The sequence below is a fragment of the Sceloporus occidentalis genome, unplaced genomic scaffold (genome assembly GCF_023333645.1).
Source record: "Sceloporus occidentalis isolate IW3139 unplaced genomic scaffold, rSceOcc1.0.p SCAF_3, whole genome shotgun sequence".
Taxonomy (NCBI): domain Eukaryota; kingdom Metazoa; phylum Chordata; class Lepidosauria; order Squamata; family Phrynosomatidae; genus Sceloporus; species Sceloporus occidentalis.
The window spans coordinates 241,919,801-241,933,704 of NW_028316983.1; the positions used below are offsets into that span (position 1 = coordinate 241,919,801).

Here is a 13,904-nt window from a genome sequence, read left to right on the forward strand (position 1 = left end):
GGAAATCTATTATGCCAGTGATGTGAGCTTGACATTACTGAATAATTCTGGTTTTTCTGTCTGCCCATCTCACTCTTTGGATATGGGAGGTAGTAGCACCCTTCCTGTCAATCTACTGTCAAACTTGCTTCCCTCAGTATTCAAAGATATAGCCATGTTAATCTGTAGAATCAGTATGTAGAGACATCTTGCAACACATTTAAGACTAACTGAAAGAAAAAAGTTGGCAGCATTAGCTTTTATAGATGCATCTGAGGAAGTCGACTGAAGTCTACAAAAGCTCGTGTTGCCAACTTTTTTCTTTCACTTATTCTTAAAGATGCTACAAGATCTCTCTACATACTGATTCCACTAGTATGGTATCCTCCAGATATTTTTGACTACAACCCCCCATAATCTCTGAAAAGTAGCCAATATATTAACCCTCATGGGAATTGTCTAAAGCATCAGATTAAAAAAGGATCCTAGAAGAAGAGTGGAAAATCCATCCTCTTACCTCAAACTCTGCTTACTAGTGTAGCAGAAGCAGCCAGTGGGTCAGGTGAAAAGCATGCACCAGGAAGCCTCTGAAACAACAGGAACCAATTGATCGACACACTCTGGAATACAAGCTACAAATTGGAAGTGGAGTTCATTGTACATGGCAGAAAAGAACAGCATTGGAAAAATGATAGAAAGAAGGACAAGAAAGAAGAGTTTATGGGGCCTCGATATAAACTAGGGAAGTTTACTTTATCCTGATGCAGGTCTGTGATGATCCCTGAGGGCAAAGCCCTGTGCGTGACTATTACTCTCAGGGGATCCCTTTACAAAAAGAACTTTTTGCTGCCACCACCCAGTGAATGAACTATAATTATATTTTTATAGTAGCTCCACAGCTACCCCTTCCCCACACACACTGGGACTTGTGAGGAATAGAGAGAGAGAGATCTAGTTTCCTTTCTTGCCAACCCAGAACAACCAGTAGCCGAGTTAAGGCACGTGCATAGGAGCAGAGAGATGGCAGATGCTTTTTAAGAGAGAAGTTTATTTTAAAAAGGGATAGAATAGGATAGAAAGAATTTATATCACTCTTGCAAAGCCTCCTTGCCTTGCAGGTCAAAGAACATAGTTACAGAGTTCATTCCAGACAAGCCATTGTTAAAAATAACAAAAGGCCTAAACGCACTAGCTAACACGTTCCTAACTACTCATGGAAGATGGGATTTGTAGTCCTTTTGAGTTCTTGGAATCAGGGAGCTGGCTCCTTGCCAACTCTACCTGCATTCCTGAGTCTGTGTCCCCCAGACTCCAAGAGACATCATCTGGTTCCCCCTCAGAAGAGGATCAAGGGAGAGACAAAGAGCGCATGGCCGCAAAGGGCCTTTTAAAGATTTCCCATAGAAAGTTCTTGAATCTCGCGGTCCCACTCTCTGATTGGTCAGTTAGACCTTACATCAGCTATGATGTCACAGCTTATTAGCATGTGATGTCATCTCTCATTAGCATGTTCCTCCTCCCAGATTAACCCCTTATGGTTCAGAAGAAGTTCCCAGATGACTGGAGGATCAGTCATCACAAGGTCACTGGTACATCAAGCTGGATGCTCTCCCTCTGGCTTATGGCTGTCTGATTTGGCTTGTGGCAGCTCCTTGAAATCAGAGGATAAAGGGGAACTTTTCCAATCCTATTATCACAAATCCTTTGTCTGTAAATGTCAAGTATTAAACCTGAGATCTTTGCAGAGTTTGGAACTAACAGTTACAAATAACAGGCCACTTGTTTCCAGTAGCCAAGATATATCTCAGATTACAATATTGTTATTACATTATGACTGTAATGTAATCAAGTGCAATGTCACTCTTTTTATGATGTATCTATAACAGTGAAGGTTATTTTTAAAAGGGGGTAAGTTCATTAAATCTTAAAGGAGATATGCCTTCTTTCAAGTCCCCATTAATCTTATGGATCATTCTATTATTTTCAAATGTGTGTCTCTGTGTTTATGTGCTTTAGTGAAATGGAAAAATGAAGAGCCGCTTTTAAAAAATCTAATTGTAATATTTACTAAGTTGTCATGAGGAGGTTGGAACTAAAGCAATGGATAATTACTTCTATAAACTAAGTTTACCAGAGAAACCCCACAATTCAACTGTGGATTCCATCACTCAGACACATAGAAGTAAAAGCACAGCAGACGTGGGGTTCAAAATTACTTTTGCTTTTGAAAGAAGAGAAAGAGAAAATGAGAGAAACAGACAGCAAAAGACATATACCAAAACCACACAGTAAGAAGAACTCTACCAGAGCAGACCAAAGATGTACTGGGAGGAAGGTTGGATATAAATAAACATAATAATAATAATAATAATAATAATAATAATAACCAATGCAACCCCCTCCCACAAAAGCCCCCTCAGAATTCCATGAAGAGGACATGAAATCAATAGTCATCTCCCCTTGATGCTTGGCAGCAGCAGGTACCGAAACTTATAATTCATGCTTCCTCTAGCAACACAGATTTCATATAGCCATCATGACTACTTTGTTTTAGACACTGTCTCAACAAGTACGATTGATTTTAAAACTGTTTGCAAAATGCCTTCCAAACACCTATAGTAGTTTCATACACTGCAGTTTACCTACTCAGTTGTAAGTTGCAGTCACTATGGAGTTCACTTTGCACAGTATACATGTTTAAAATGCCAGCCTTATAATGCAATCCTAGTCATGTCTACTCTGAAGCAAGCTCTACTGAGTTCATGAGTTGTGCTCAATGATTGCATTTTATGTGGTCATCATTTATTTGTACATTTAATCCTATGGCAACACTCACCTTTTGAAGCTTCAAGGCAAGAAAGTATTAGAAGAAGAAACAGGCAAGTGTTTCAGAAGGAACAAGGCTTCAAATAAATGATTTTCTGATTTAGCTACACTCACTACTTCTCCCTCCACCAGACAATATCTATGTAATCTGTGCTGACTGTTATCAAATTAGAACATAGAGGATGGATACTGAAGAGAAAACATGATGTTGACAGATAAAATAGCCTTCTACTAACTGGTGCCTTAAGTGTGAACTAAGATCTATTGATTAAAAAAATACATGGAGGAAGATGATAATTTTTATGTTTGGGGAAAATATTCACATTTTGATCTGAACTAAAGTTGGAAATAACTTGGTACAGTATGACCCTCATATCTGTGAGACTGGTAACCATGGTTTCATATACTCATGTTCTAAAAAACAAATTCCCCTGTGCATTTTCTAGGTGTTCCATTGCAGTTGTATAGTATGCTTTCAGCAGAGGTTGACCATTGAATCACACTGGAGGAGCTAGAAATGCCTAGAGAGTTTTCCTTCTAGGTGTATTTTCCTTCTAGGTGTGACTCTATGGTCAACTTCCACTGGAAGTCATTCATTTTAATAGGGTTTGCTATTATGTATCAGCAGTTTCATGTTTCCATGGTAAGTCTAGGAACATATCCCCCATGAATATAGGGGTCATACTGTAGTTTTAAAAAGAGGACCTTGATAAGATCAGGCTGGACAATCATAGTTTGGAATCCCATTCCAAAAGCATTCAACAATTGTTCAAAGTGAGTCAACATGTAATGAAATCCAACTGATTCAAAGGTTCTACTCTAATGGAGGCTAATAGGATTTAGGCCCCAGAGTTATATAGTGCCTAACTTAGGAGTTTATCACAGCCAAAATAAAAGCAGCTTACCTCTTCCAAGTTAGATTCTCTTTTGGGATGCAGCTGGGTATTATTACACAGGAAAATGCTGGCACTGCCACCACTGCCCAACTACATCCCAGCTAAATCCCAGCTCCCAGCCATGCTCAGCCGGCTGATTTGTACATATGGGAAGCTCCCAACTTGGCAAATCAGACAGCTGACAGTGACTGGGAGCTGGGATGCAGTCAGGCAGCGGCAGAGGTAACATTTTCCTGTGCAATAGTTCCCGGCTGCATCCCAAAAGAAAATCTAACCTGGGAAAGGTATGTCAGGTTTTTTTAGAATGCGATAAGGTGTTTGGTGTCTTTCTTGATGTAAGAAATCTAGATGTAGAGCTAGTGGTGGCTGGTGGCTTTAATGTCAGTGAGGCAGTGAATCTACTTGGGGTTGCATTTGAAGGCGCAATCCAAGGTGCTGAATGCATTTCAAGAGGATAAGGTTCAGCACTTTGAATATCTCCTTCTAAATGTGGTTTAAGAGCAGAAGCACCACCCCACTCACATGGAATGCAAAGCCACTACAGACTCTTGTTCTGAGTGGCTTCATATTTGGAATATCATTCCTCTGGGTTTTTATTTACTAATTCTAGAATTATTTATTTATTTATTTATTTATTTATTTATTTACAAAAGAAAAACCCAGTAACCCCCAATATCACTGCATTACAGTGAGCTAGATTCCATCGTTCAGCTTTTATTTTTTTGGTAGTGTATTGTATTGTCGTTATTTCATTTTATTGCCTGAACACAGAGTCATAGAGCACAGGAGCAATCCAAAATGAATTAGGTAAACCACCACCAGAAAAAAAGCATCTTGTAAGGAAAGAGCAACAATTTTATTATTTCATTTGTGTTAGTTTTCTCGTAATATTCATCTGTTGAGCTTGTATTGTACAATATGTGCAATAAAAGAAAAATAAAATGCACTAGTTGTACAAGCAGAATGAATAATAAACTCCAGCAACAGCACAGCAGATGCAAGAGGTGCCAACTATTGAGGCTGAAGCAAGCTTGTTTTCTGCTGCTCCAGAGACCAGAACATGGAGCAATGGGTTCAAACTACAGGAAAAGAGATTCCACCTCAACCTTAGGAGGAACTTCCTGACAGTAAGAGTTGTTTGACAATGGAATACACTCCATCAGTGTGTGATGGAGTCTCCTTCTAGGGAGGTTTTGAAACAGAGGCTGAATGGCCATCTGTTGTGGGTGCTTTGATTGTGTGTTCCTTCATAGTAGAGGGTTGAACTAGATGGCCCTTGAGTTTTCTTCCAGCTCTATGATTCTATATCCAATTTATACCATCAAAGTACTTTAACTGCCATGGTTCTATCATTCAAAATCCTGCGATTTATAGTTTTATGAGATACTTGTCAGTTCCAGGAACATACACTGGAGAATGCCAGGTGTTGTTGTTGTTGCTGTTGTTGTATGCTTTCAAGTAATTTCCAGTTTATGGAGACACTAAGGCAACCCTATCACAGGGTTTTCGTGGAAAAAATTGTTCATGAAAGGTTGCTTCTGATTTTCTCTGAGGCCGAGAGAGTGTGACTTGCCCAAGATCTCTCAGTGGATTTCCATCGCCAAGCAGTCAGTCAGACCCTGGTCTCCAGCGTCATAGTCCACCACTGAAACCATTACACATCTCTGGTCCTTAAGATTTTGCAAAAGAAAACTGGGGTAATTAAAACAACTGTAATTGTGCAGTATGGTTAAATTCATTTGGTGTAAGTGCAGAGTGGACGGAGCAAGCTCCTATTCCATCTATGCTATCTGGAAAAAGATGAAGAAAAGAGACAAGGGGTCAATGGAACTTATGAGTCATGTGGATTGGCTCAAGAGGGTTGCTGAATTAATCTTGATTGGTAGCATGACATTTGGAAAAATGTGAGTCATTCTTAAGGAAGTACAGTCCACCCTAGCCTTATGTGGGAGATACATTCCGGACCCCCATGTAAGGCAAATTGAGCGCATGCTCAAGCCCCATTTGTTTGAATGTGGCACACACCAGCAGTGCATGGTGCGGCATGCACCATGGGCGTGCACCCCATTCACCATTTAGGGCTCCCCATCTGTGTGATCTCAGGTCTGCGCATGGCAAGCCCACTACGGCACAGGCACACTGCATCAATTCCAAAAGCCATTTTTGTGATAGCATCTTTGATGAAACCATGCTGGAGTGGAATTGAGTTACTGAACAACAGTGGATCTTGTGATATCAAAGGGCTTTTGTATCGCACATAACATGCCTCATCCTTCATATGCAGAACTTTAATGTACTAATGCACTGGAAAGCCATCTGTCAGGAGTGCTTTGATTGTGTCTTACTGCACGGCAGGTGATTGGACTAGATGGTCCTTGTGGTCTCCTGTAGTATTCTATTATTATTAATGTGCCAAAAATAAATCATTGCATGCAGATGTGCAGAGGCTTTTAAAATGCAGATATTTCCAAACTGTCAAAACTGGTGGGTGGGTGGGTAAAGTCAAGTCTTTGAAGGCATGAAATAAGTAATAAAATGAAGATAATTAGAATCATAGAGTGGTGAGAGACTTCAAGAGCTATCCACTCCAAGCCCATGCCATGCAGAAATACACAATCAAAACATTCTTGACAACTGACCATCCAACCTCTGATTAAAATTCTCCAAAGAAAGAGACTCTACCAAACTCTGAGGCAGCATATTTCACTGTCAAACAGCTCTTCCCATAAGGAGGAGTGTTCAATGTCCGAGCCTCTGGAGCAGTAGAAAACAAGTTTGCTCCATCCTTAATATAATATCTTTTCAAATATTTGAATATGTTATCATGTCATCCCGTAACCTTCTCTTTTCCACATTAAACATAATCATCTCCCTAAGCCATGTCTCAAGTGTCATGGTTTCCAGATCTATGAAGTCATTATATATTTGTGTTCTATCAACATGTGAGAAAGGAGTTCCCATTTCCAGCTCCATAATCCTCTTCATGTAGAGATTGGGGAATCTGCTTGGAACTTCTTCATATGGTTGGGCACCCTGGTTCTTTTTGTTCCTGATAACAAGATGAGTGTCATGTGGAGAGTGACAAAGCTGGAAATGGGCAGATTTATCCTGTTCCCTTCTTTTTGTGTTGGTAGGCTATGCTTAAACAACAGCAACAAAAGACTTAATTCAGAGGGCCTCCATCCAAAATATCAACTTCTGCTGAAACTTCTCCAGGGCAGAAATGTGTGGCTCCATGCACCTCCACTTTGATTTCCAAAAGTCAGTTTAAATGGGTTGCACATCCCCTCTGTGATCAACATTGTCGCTGAAAACTCTTTGGAACACCAGTTTGAAAGATTTTCTGGACCGATGCATCTTTTTCTTCCCAATTAGGAAGTAAATCAGTGGATTGACACTGCTGTTGATGCAGGCACCCATGACAGATATCCTCGTGTACATAGTACCAGCATTTGCAAAAGAGACATAAAGAAGCACAATACTAAGTGGAGTGCCAAAAATTAGGAAGATAAGAAGCGCAATGAAGAGAGCAGTGCAGAACCTTCCATGCTGTTGTCGATGTAAACTACAGCACACTCTGATAAAAAGAACCACAGTGGAGGTTAATACAAGGGGAGTACAAAGCATAACATTAATGAAAAAGATGCTCTGGATGAATACATCATTTATGAATGAGAGCAGTAGTCCAAAAGGCAGACAGGACAAGACCCACAGCAGGGCACAAATAATAGCAGAAAGGTATTTGGGTCGGTGGCATCGATACCAGATTGGGAAAATGACAGAAAGACATCTCTCAGTACTGATGGCTGTTAGTAAATATTGGCTACAGGAATATGTGAAGAAGAAACAGGCAAGCAACATTTCGGAGACCATGTGTTTTACCTTTGAATAGGTGGCATAAAAAGCTATCAAACAAATGAGCACAGCAAAATCAGCTGCAGCTAGGTTCAGGACATAGGTGGTGATGGGATTCTTCTTGACAATGAAACAGAGATACCAGAGGACAGTTCCATTGCCCACCAGCCCAAATACACATACTACTGAAAAAGTTATAAAAATAAGATAATATGTTACTAAATTTGGACTTGCAATGATACCATCATTTGGCAGGCCTGAAGTGTTGCCTTGCCCTTCAGACCCTGCTACACTGTAAGTAAAAGGAAGTGATGATGTATTCAGGTGAGTCATCATGCAATCTCTTTTTTTCTTAGCTTCTTTTTTACCCAGCAGCTTCTCCTGCGAACAGAAAAGGGATTGGGGGGCGGGGGTGATAATCCTGGTTTATTTCATTTTAGTGATTGTACAGTTGGTCCTCTGTATCCACAGATTTTTTTATCCATGATTCAAGCATCCATGGCTTGAAAATATTCAAAACATATATAAATGCCAAAAAGCAAACCTTGATTTTGGCATTTTATATAAGGGTCACCATTTTATTATCTATTGTATATAAGGGGACCTGAACATCCATCGGCAGTCATGGAACAAAATCACAGCAGATCCCAAGGTCCCAATGTAGTTGAAATCTACATCCTCCCATTCAGTCTTAGGATGTCAGTATCAGAACCACCATGGTATGAACCAAGCAGGAACGTCCCTCCTACCACTTGGATGGGTGGCAGGCCTGACCACTGTTGAGGTAGGTTGATCACTGTAGCCCAGTACCAAATCTACTATCTCTTTTTGGGAGCAGATTTCCAACCAAGATCCATAGCTTCCAGAATGTAATCAACCCAGTGCTTCCTGTGCCCTCTCCCAGAGGTTGTGACAACACCAATGGGGTATATTAACTTATACAGCTAGAGTTTCACATATTGCTACAAGGAAGACCAAAAGCCCACCTATCTCATCATCAGAATTTCTTCCCAGCCCTGTCTACTGGCAAGCAGTGTACAGCCAAAGCAACAAATAGAGGAAACAACATTGGGAGGATGAGCAAGGAACTCTGTTGGCTGTTGACACATGTGGGTCTTTCATTTATGTCCCAAGAATGAACTAGAGATGGAACCTTGCTTCTCATGTCAAGCAAGACAGCAAACTTCAGGACAACCAGTGCCACAGACCTAGGCTTTGTCCAGAGTACTGTGCAGCCACACATCCCCCAGCAACACATCAGGAAAGATAGTAAGGTTGTCTTTTTCTAAGGCTGTCTGTAAAAAAAAAAAAAAAAAAAAAAAAAGAGGCTCAAGTGCAAAGTCGAAGGCTTTCATGGCCGGCATCCATAATTTTTTGTGGGTTTTTCAGGCTATGTGGTCATGTTCTAGCAGAGTTTCTTTCTGAAAGAAACTCTACTAGAACATGGCCACATAGCCTGAAAAACCCACAAAAAACTAAGGCTCTAGTGCCTATATATATTCCATGTAAAGAATACCTGCAGATTTTCTTATTCTTCATCATCAAGAAATCATGTCTGAACAAGAAAAGAAATTAAGCTTTATTTTTGACAGGAAGAAAGAATGTCTTGATACCATAGATGGAAATAATTTTCTTTTTTAATTAAAAAATGCTTTCCTGTAGTACAGTGGACCCTTGTTATACACTGGGGTTTGGTTCCAAGATCCCCCGTGTATAACAAAATCCATGTATGCTCAAGTCCCATTAAATATAATGACATAGCAAAATTGTGTCCCTTATTAAAATGGAAAATCAAAGTTTGATATTTGAAATTTATACTTTTTTTGAACATTTTCAAACCGTGGATGCTTGAATCCATGTATAAAAAATCCGTGTATAAGAAGGGCCGACTGTACTTTGGAGAAATGAAAACAGAATGCTCTAATTTCAATACGGAGAAATGTAAGGTACTGACTGCAGTTAGGACAAAAAAAAAATGAAATGCAGAGATATAGAATGGGGGACACCTGGCTGAACGAGACTACATGTGAAAGGGATCTAGGCGTCCTAGCAGACCAGAAATTGAACTTGAGTCAACAGTGTGATACAGCAGCTAAAAAGGCCAATGCAATTTTAGGCTGCATCAATAAAAATATAGTGTCTAGATCAAGAGAAGCAATAGTGCCACTCTATTCTGCTTTGGTCAGGCCTCTCCTGGAATATTGTGTCCAGTTCTGGGCACCACAATTAAAAATGATGTTGAGAAACTGGAGCATATCCAAAGGAGGGCAAATAAAATTGTGAAAGGTCTGGAAACCATGCCTTATGAAGAATGACTTAGGGAGCTGGGTATGTTCACCCTGGAGAAGAAATGGTTAGGAGGTGATATAATAGCCCTGTTTAACTATTTGAAAAGATGTCATATGTCAGTGTAGCAAGCTTGTTTTCTGCTGCTCCAGAGAATAGGTCCCAGAACAATGGATGCAAACTACAAGATCCAATCTATAGAGATTCTACCTAAACATTAAGAAGAACAGTAGAAATGTTCAGCCGTGGAACACACTCCCTTGAAGTGGAGTCTCCTTCTTTGGAGGTATTTAAAGAGAGGTTGGATGGCCATCCATTAGGGATGCTTTGATTGTGCATTCCTGCATGGCAGGGGGTTGGACTGGATGGCCCTTGTGGTCTTTTTCAACTCTATGATTCTATGATTATATAATTCTATTAATTTGCCAAAAAAAGTTTTTAGGGGAGCCAGGAAAGTAAAGAACCAGAGAGTGTGAGCAGAATAAGCAAAATATACAGCAGGCACATTTAAATTTAAAAGTGGGTGTTATTGCATGTGCTGGTGAACGGACAAACTGGATGCATCCTGAACCCCAGCTGCACTTATCCCATAGCTTTTCAAAAACAGCAGACTCACATTTTTGAAGATGAGCTGGCTAAGCACAGTTGGGGGCCAGGATGCAGCCAGGATGCACTCGCCTGTCCATCGGCCTGTGCAATAACACCCGCTTTTAAATTTAAACACGACTGTTGTAAGTCGTGTTATATTAGGTGCAATAATCTCCTAAGAAAAATCATTTTGAAAAAAAGGCACATCCAGTCTAAGCCACTTAGAAGGCCTTGAAGGTGAGGGGTCTATATTCTACACTGTCAAAATAATGCATTTTGACAGCATTTTAACTGCCATGGCTCCATACTACGGAATCCTGAGATTTGCAGTTTGGTGAGGCACCAGCACTCCTTGACAAAGAAGGCTAAAGACCTTGTAAAACTACAAATCTTTGCATTCTATAGGATGGAGCTACAACATTTAAAGTGGTGTCAAACTACATTATTTCTACATTCTGGATGCCCCTGAATGACAACAATAATGTTCCCCCATAGTTTCTTTGCAGCAATTAGTACTCAGAAGCTTATTTCAACCTCTGCTAGTCCTGTAGATTCCATACACACATCATGTTATAACTCCTTTGTTTTATAAACTGCCTTCAAAAATAATTTTAAGAATTTCTCTTTAAGAAGAAAACCATAATTTTAAAATTAAGATACAATTCTAAGAAAACTGTCCAAGTGCAGAATGCCTGCCAAATGCCCACAGTAGTTTCACACATAGTGGGAACCCCAAACACCCTTACTCAGATGTAAGCCTCTCTCAGTTGTGCAGATTGTAGAATAAATATGCTTAGAATATCAGCCTTATAGTGCAATCCTATTTATGTCTCCTCAGAAATAAGCCCTACTGAGTCCAATACAACTTATAACTCGCCTGTTGTATGTTGAATTTTATGGACACACTCACCTTTTGAAGCTTCAAGGGGACAAAATATTGAGAGATAACAGATATGGGTGAACTTCGCTACACTCTTGGTTCCTCTGCTCTTCCAAAGAGTATTTTGCAATGTGCATTGACCATTATTAGATTAGAACACAGACAAAAGATGCAGATAAAAAGAAACAATGTGCAAATTACAAGAGAGGATGGATTTCAACTCAAAGCGACCCATGGTCTGTGGGACACCTTTCCCCATGCTTTCCATTCTTGCATGTCACATTCATCCATGAGCCATGGATGAATAAATATGGGTGAAGCATGGCTTTCAAATGCATTCATTCAAATTCATTCTATAACACATCTAAATTAATCTGTGATTTTTATTTTTAAAAATCTGCACTACTGACAAGTAGATTTTGATTTGCAAATATACATTATATTCATGTACAACCTATATTAGCTTTCCCCCGGTGGCCTTTGTATTTCTAATTCATTGTGAGTAACATATGACTGGAGGAAGGTCTACATTCTCACCAAAACTCAAAAACGCTGTTCTTTTTCAAGCAAAACAAAACAAAACTAAACTTAAAAAAAAACAACCTGAGAAATACTGTGATAAACCTAGTACAAGTTAAGAATATCTCGGTCTGGAGTGTTACTGCCATGACTCAAGGCTATGAAATCCTGGGATTTGTAGTTTTGTGAAATATTTAGCCTTCTCTCTTAGAGCCATGACAGTTAAAGGGTTGCCAAACTGCATTATTTCTCCACTATGAATGCAGCCTGTGATCTGAACCTAAGGCGTTTTGGGAGATGCTTGGTCCAGTAGAAGCTGGCAGCGTTGAAATTAGTGTGGTGGTGAATCTCCTTTGTGTTTTACTCTGAATCTTAAAAGAGCAAACCAACCTGCTGACTTCTCTCCTCAAAATATGATCAACATCTTAGCTCTTTTAAAATTTGGACTAAAATAAAGAGTGGATTAGCTACCTCACTGGCATCACTTTTTGTTTTGCTTCTTTTCTTTCTTATCTGTCATCCATTGTTTCTTCTCTTTCTTTTTGACCACTATAACTGTCTGTCTGCATTCTTCCCTTATTGTATCCCTGGTTTCTGACCATAGTTCTTCTGGTTCAGAGTTGATTATGCTTAATAGTACAAATCTGTTTCTTATATTGTCAGTGAATTCTCTTGAGATGTTGTTCAGATGATATTTTGGTATGATGACTGATCCTGATTTCTTCTTCATTTTTACTCTTATTGTTGATGCAAGTAGTTTGTGGTCTGTGCCACAATCAGCACCTGGTCTAGTCTTGGCCACTAGTATCGAACTTCTCAATATTTTACTCCTGATTATGTAATCTATTTGGTTTTTGTGTAGGCCATCTGGCAATGTCTATGTGTACAGTTTTCTTTCTGGTTGTGAGGTGTTTGCAATGAATATGTAATTGACCCCAAACAAAATCTATCAGATCTTCGCCTGCTTTATTTCTTAGCCATGTTTAAATATTTGAAGGGATGCCAAGAACTCCTGACAGTAAGGGCTGTTCGACAGTGGAACACACTCCCTCGAAGTGTAGTGGAGTCTCCTTCCTTGGAGGTCTTTAAGCAGAGGCTAGATGGCCATCTGCTGGGGATGCTTTGATTTGGATTTCCTGCATGGCAGGGGGTTGGACTGGATGGCCTGTGCGGTCTCTTCCAACTCTATGATTCTATGATTCTATGATTCATATTGAAGTGGGAGCAAGCTTGGTTTCTGCCGCTCCAGAGACTAGGACACAGAGCAATGGGTTCAAACTACAGGAAAATGATTCCATGTCAACATTAGGAAGAATTCTATATGGTAAGAGGTGTTTGGCAGTGGAACATGCTCCTGCAGAGTGTGGTGGAGTCTCCTTCTTTGGAGGTTTTTAAACTGAGGCTTGATGGCCATCTGCTGAGAGTGCTTTGATTGTGCATCTTTTCATGGCAGGGGACTGGGCTGAATGGCCCTTGTGGTATCTTCCATATCTATGACTCTATGATGAAATCGACTGCAAAGGAAAGTTGAAGGCATTTGGATTTTCTGTGGGGGTAGGTGTTCCTCTGCCCCCATGTAGTTCCCACTCTTAATGTAGACTGTGGAGCTAATGTAGCTGTACAACTCACTCATAAGTTGAATGACAAAGACTAGAGATGGACTATAAATTGAATTGGTAAGCTCCCCCCATCTCCAGTATTTACCACACCCAAAGGCCAACACATATTTATTTTTTCTTTTAAAAAATTAGGAATAAAATGAGGGGAGGGTATTTTGAGGTGGCAATTGCAGCATTCTTTCTTTGCTTCTCATTATCACACTTCCACAGTATTACAATTCACATTTTGGAGCCAGATATTTGACTATACTCAAGTCTCCTACTTTAAGAATTGCCTTCACTGAGCTACGACGTCAAGTAATGCCTACTGCAGTTCTAGACGGATGCTACAACAAAGTGCCTTTTGAGAACAGACTATGTATCTGCAGTCAGTCTCAGGTGGAGGATATTGTTCACTACTTGTTAATGTGTCCATTGTATAGAAACCCTAGAAAGAAATTTTTAACATCCTTGCTG

At 39.9% G+C, this 13,904-nt stretch overlaps 1 protein-coding gene across 1 annotated transcript; it reads right to left on the reverse strand.

The window, feature by feature from the left end:
- Window positions 1-6,968: 6,968 nt before the first annotated feature.
- Window positions 6,969-7,892, reverse strand: LOC149317688 (mas-related G protein-coupled receptor member H-like). The gene has a single exon (XM_089518409.1). The coding sequence runs from the start codon at window positions 7,890-7,892 to the stop codon at window positions 6,969-6,971; it is 924 nt and encodes a 307-aa protein (XP_089374535.1).
- Window positions 7,893-13,904: the final 6,012 nt, after the last annotated feature.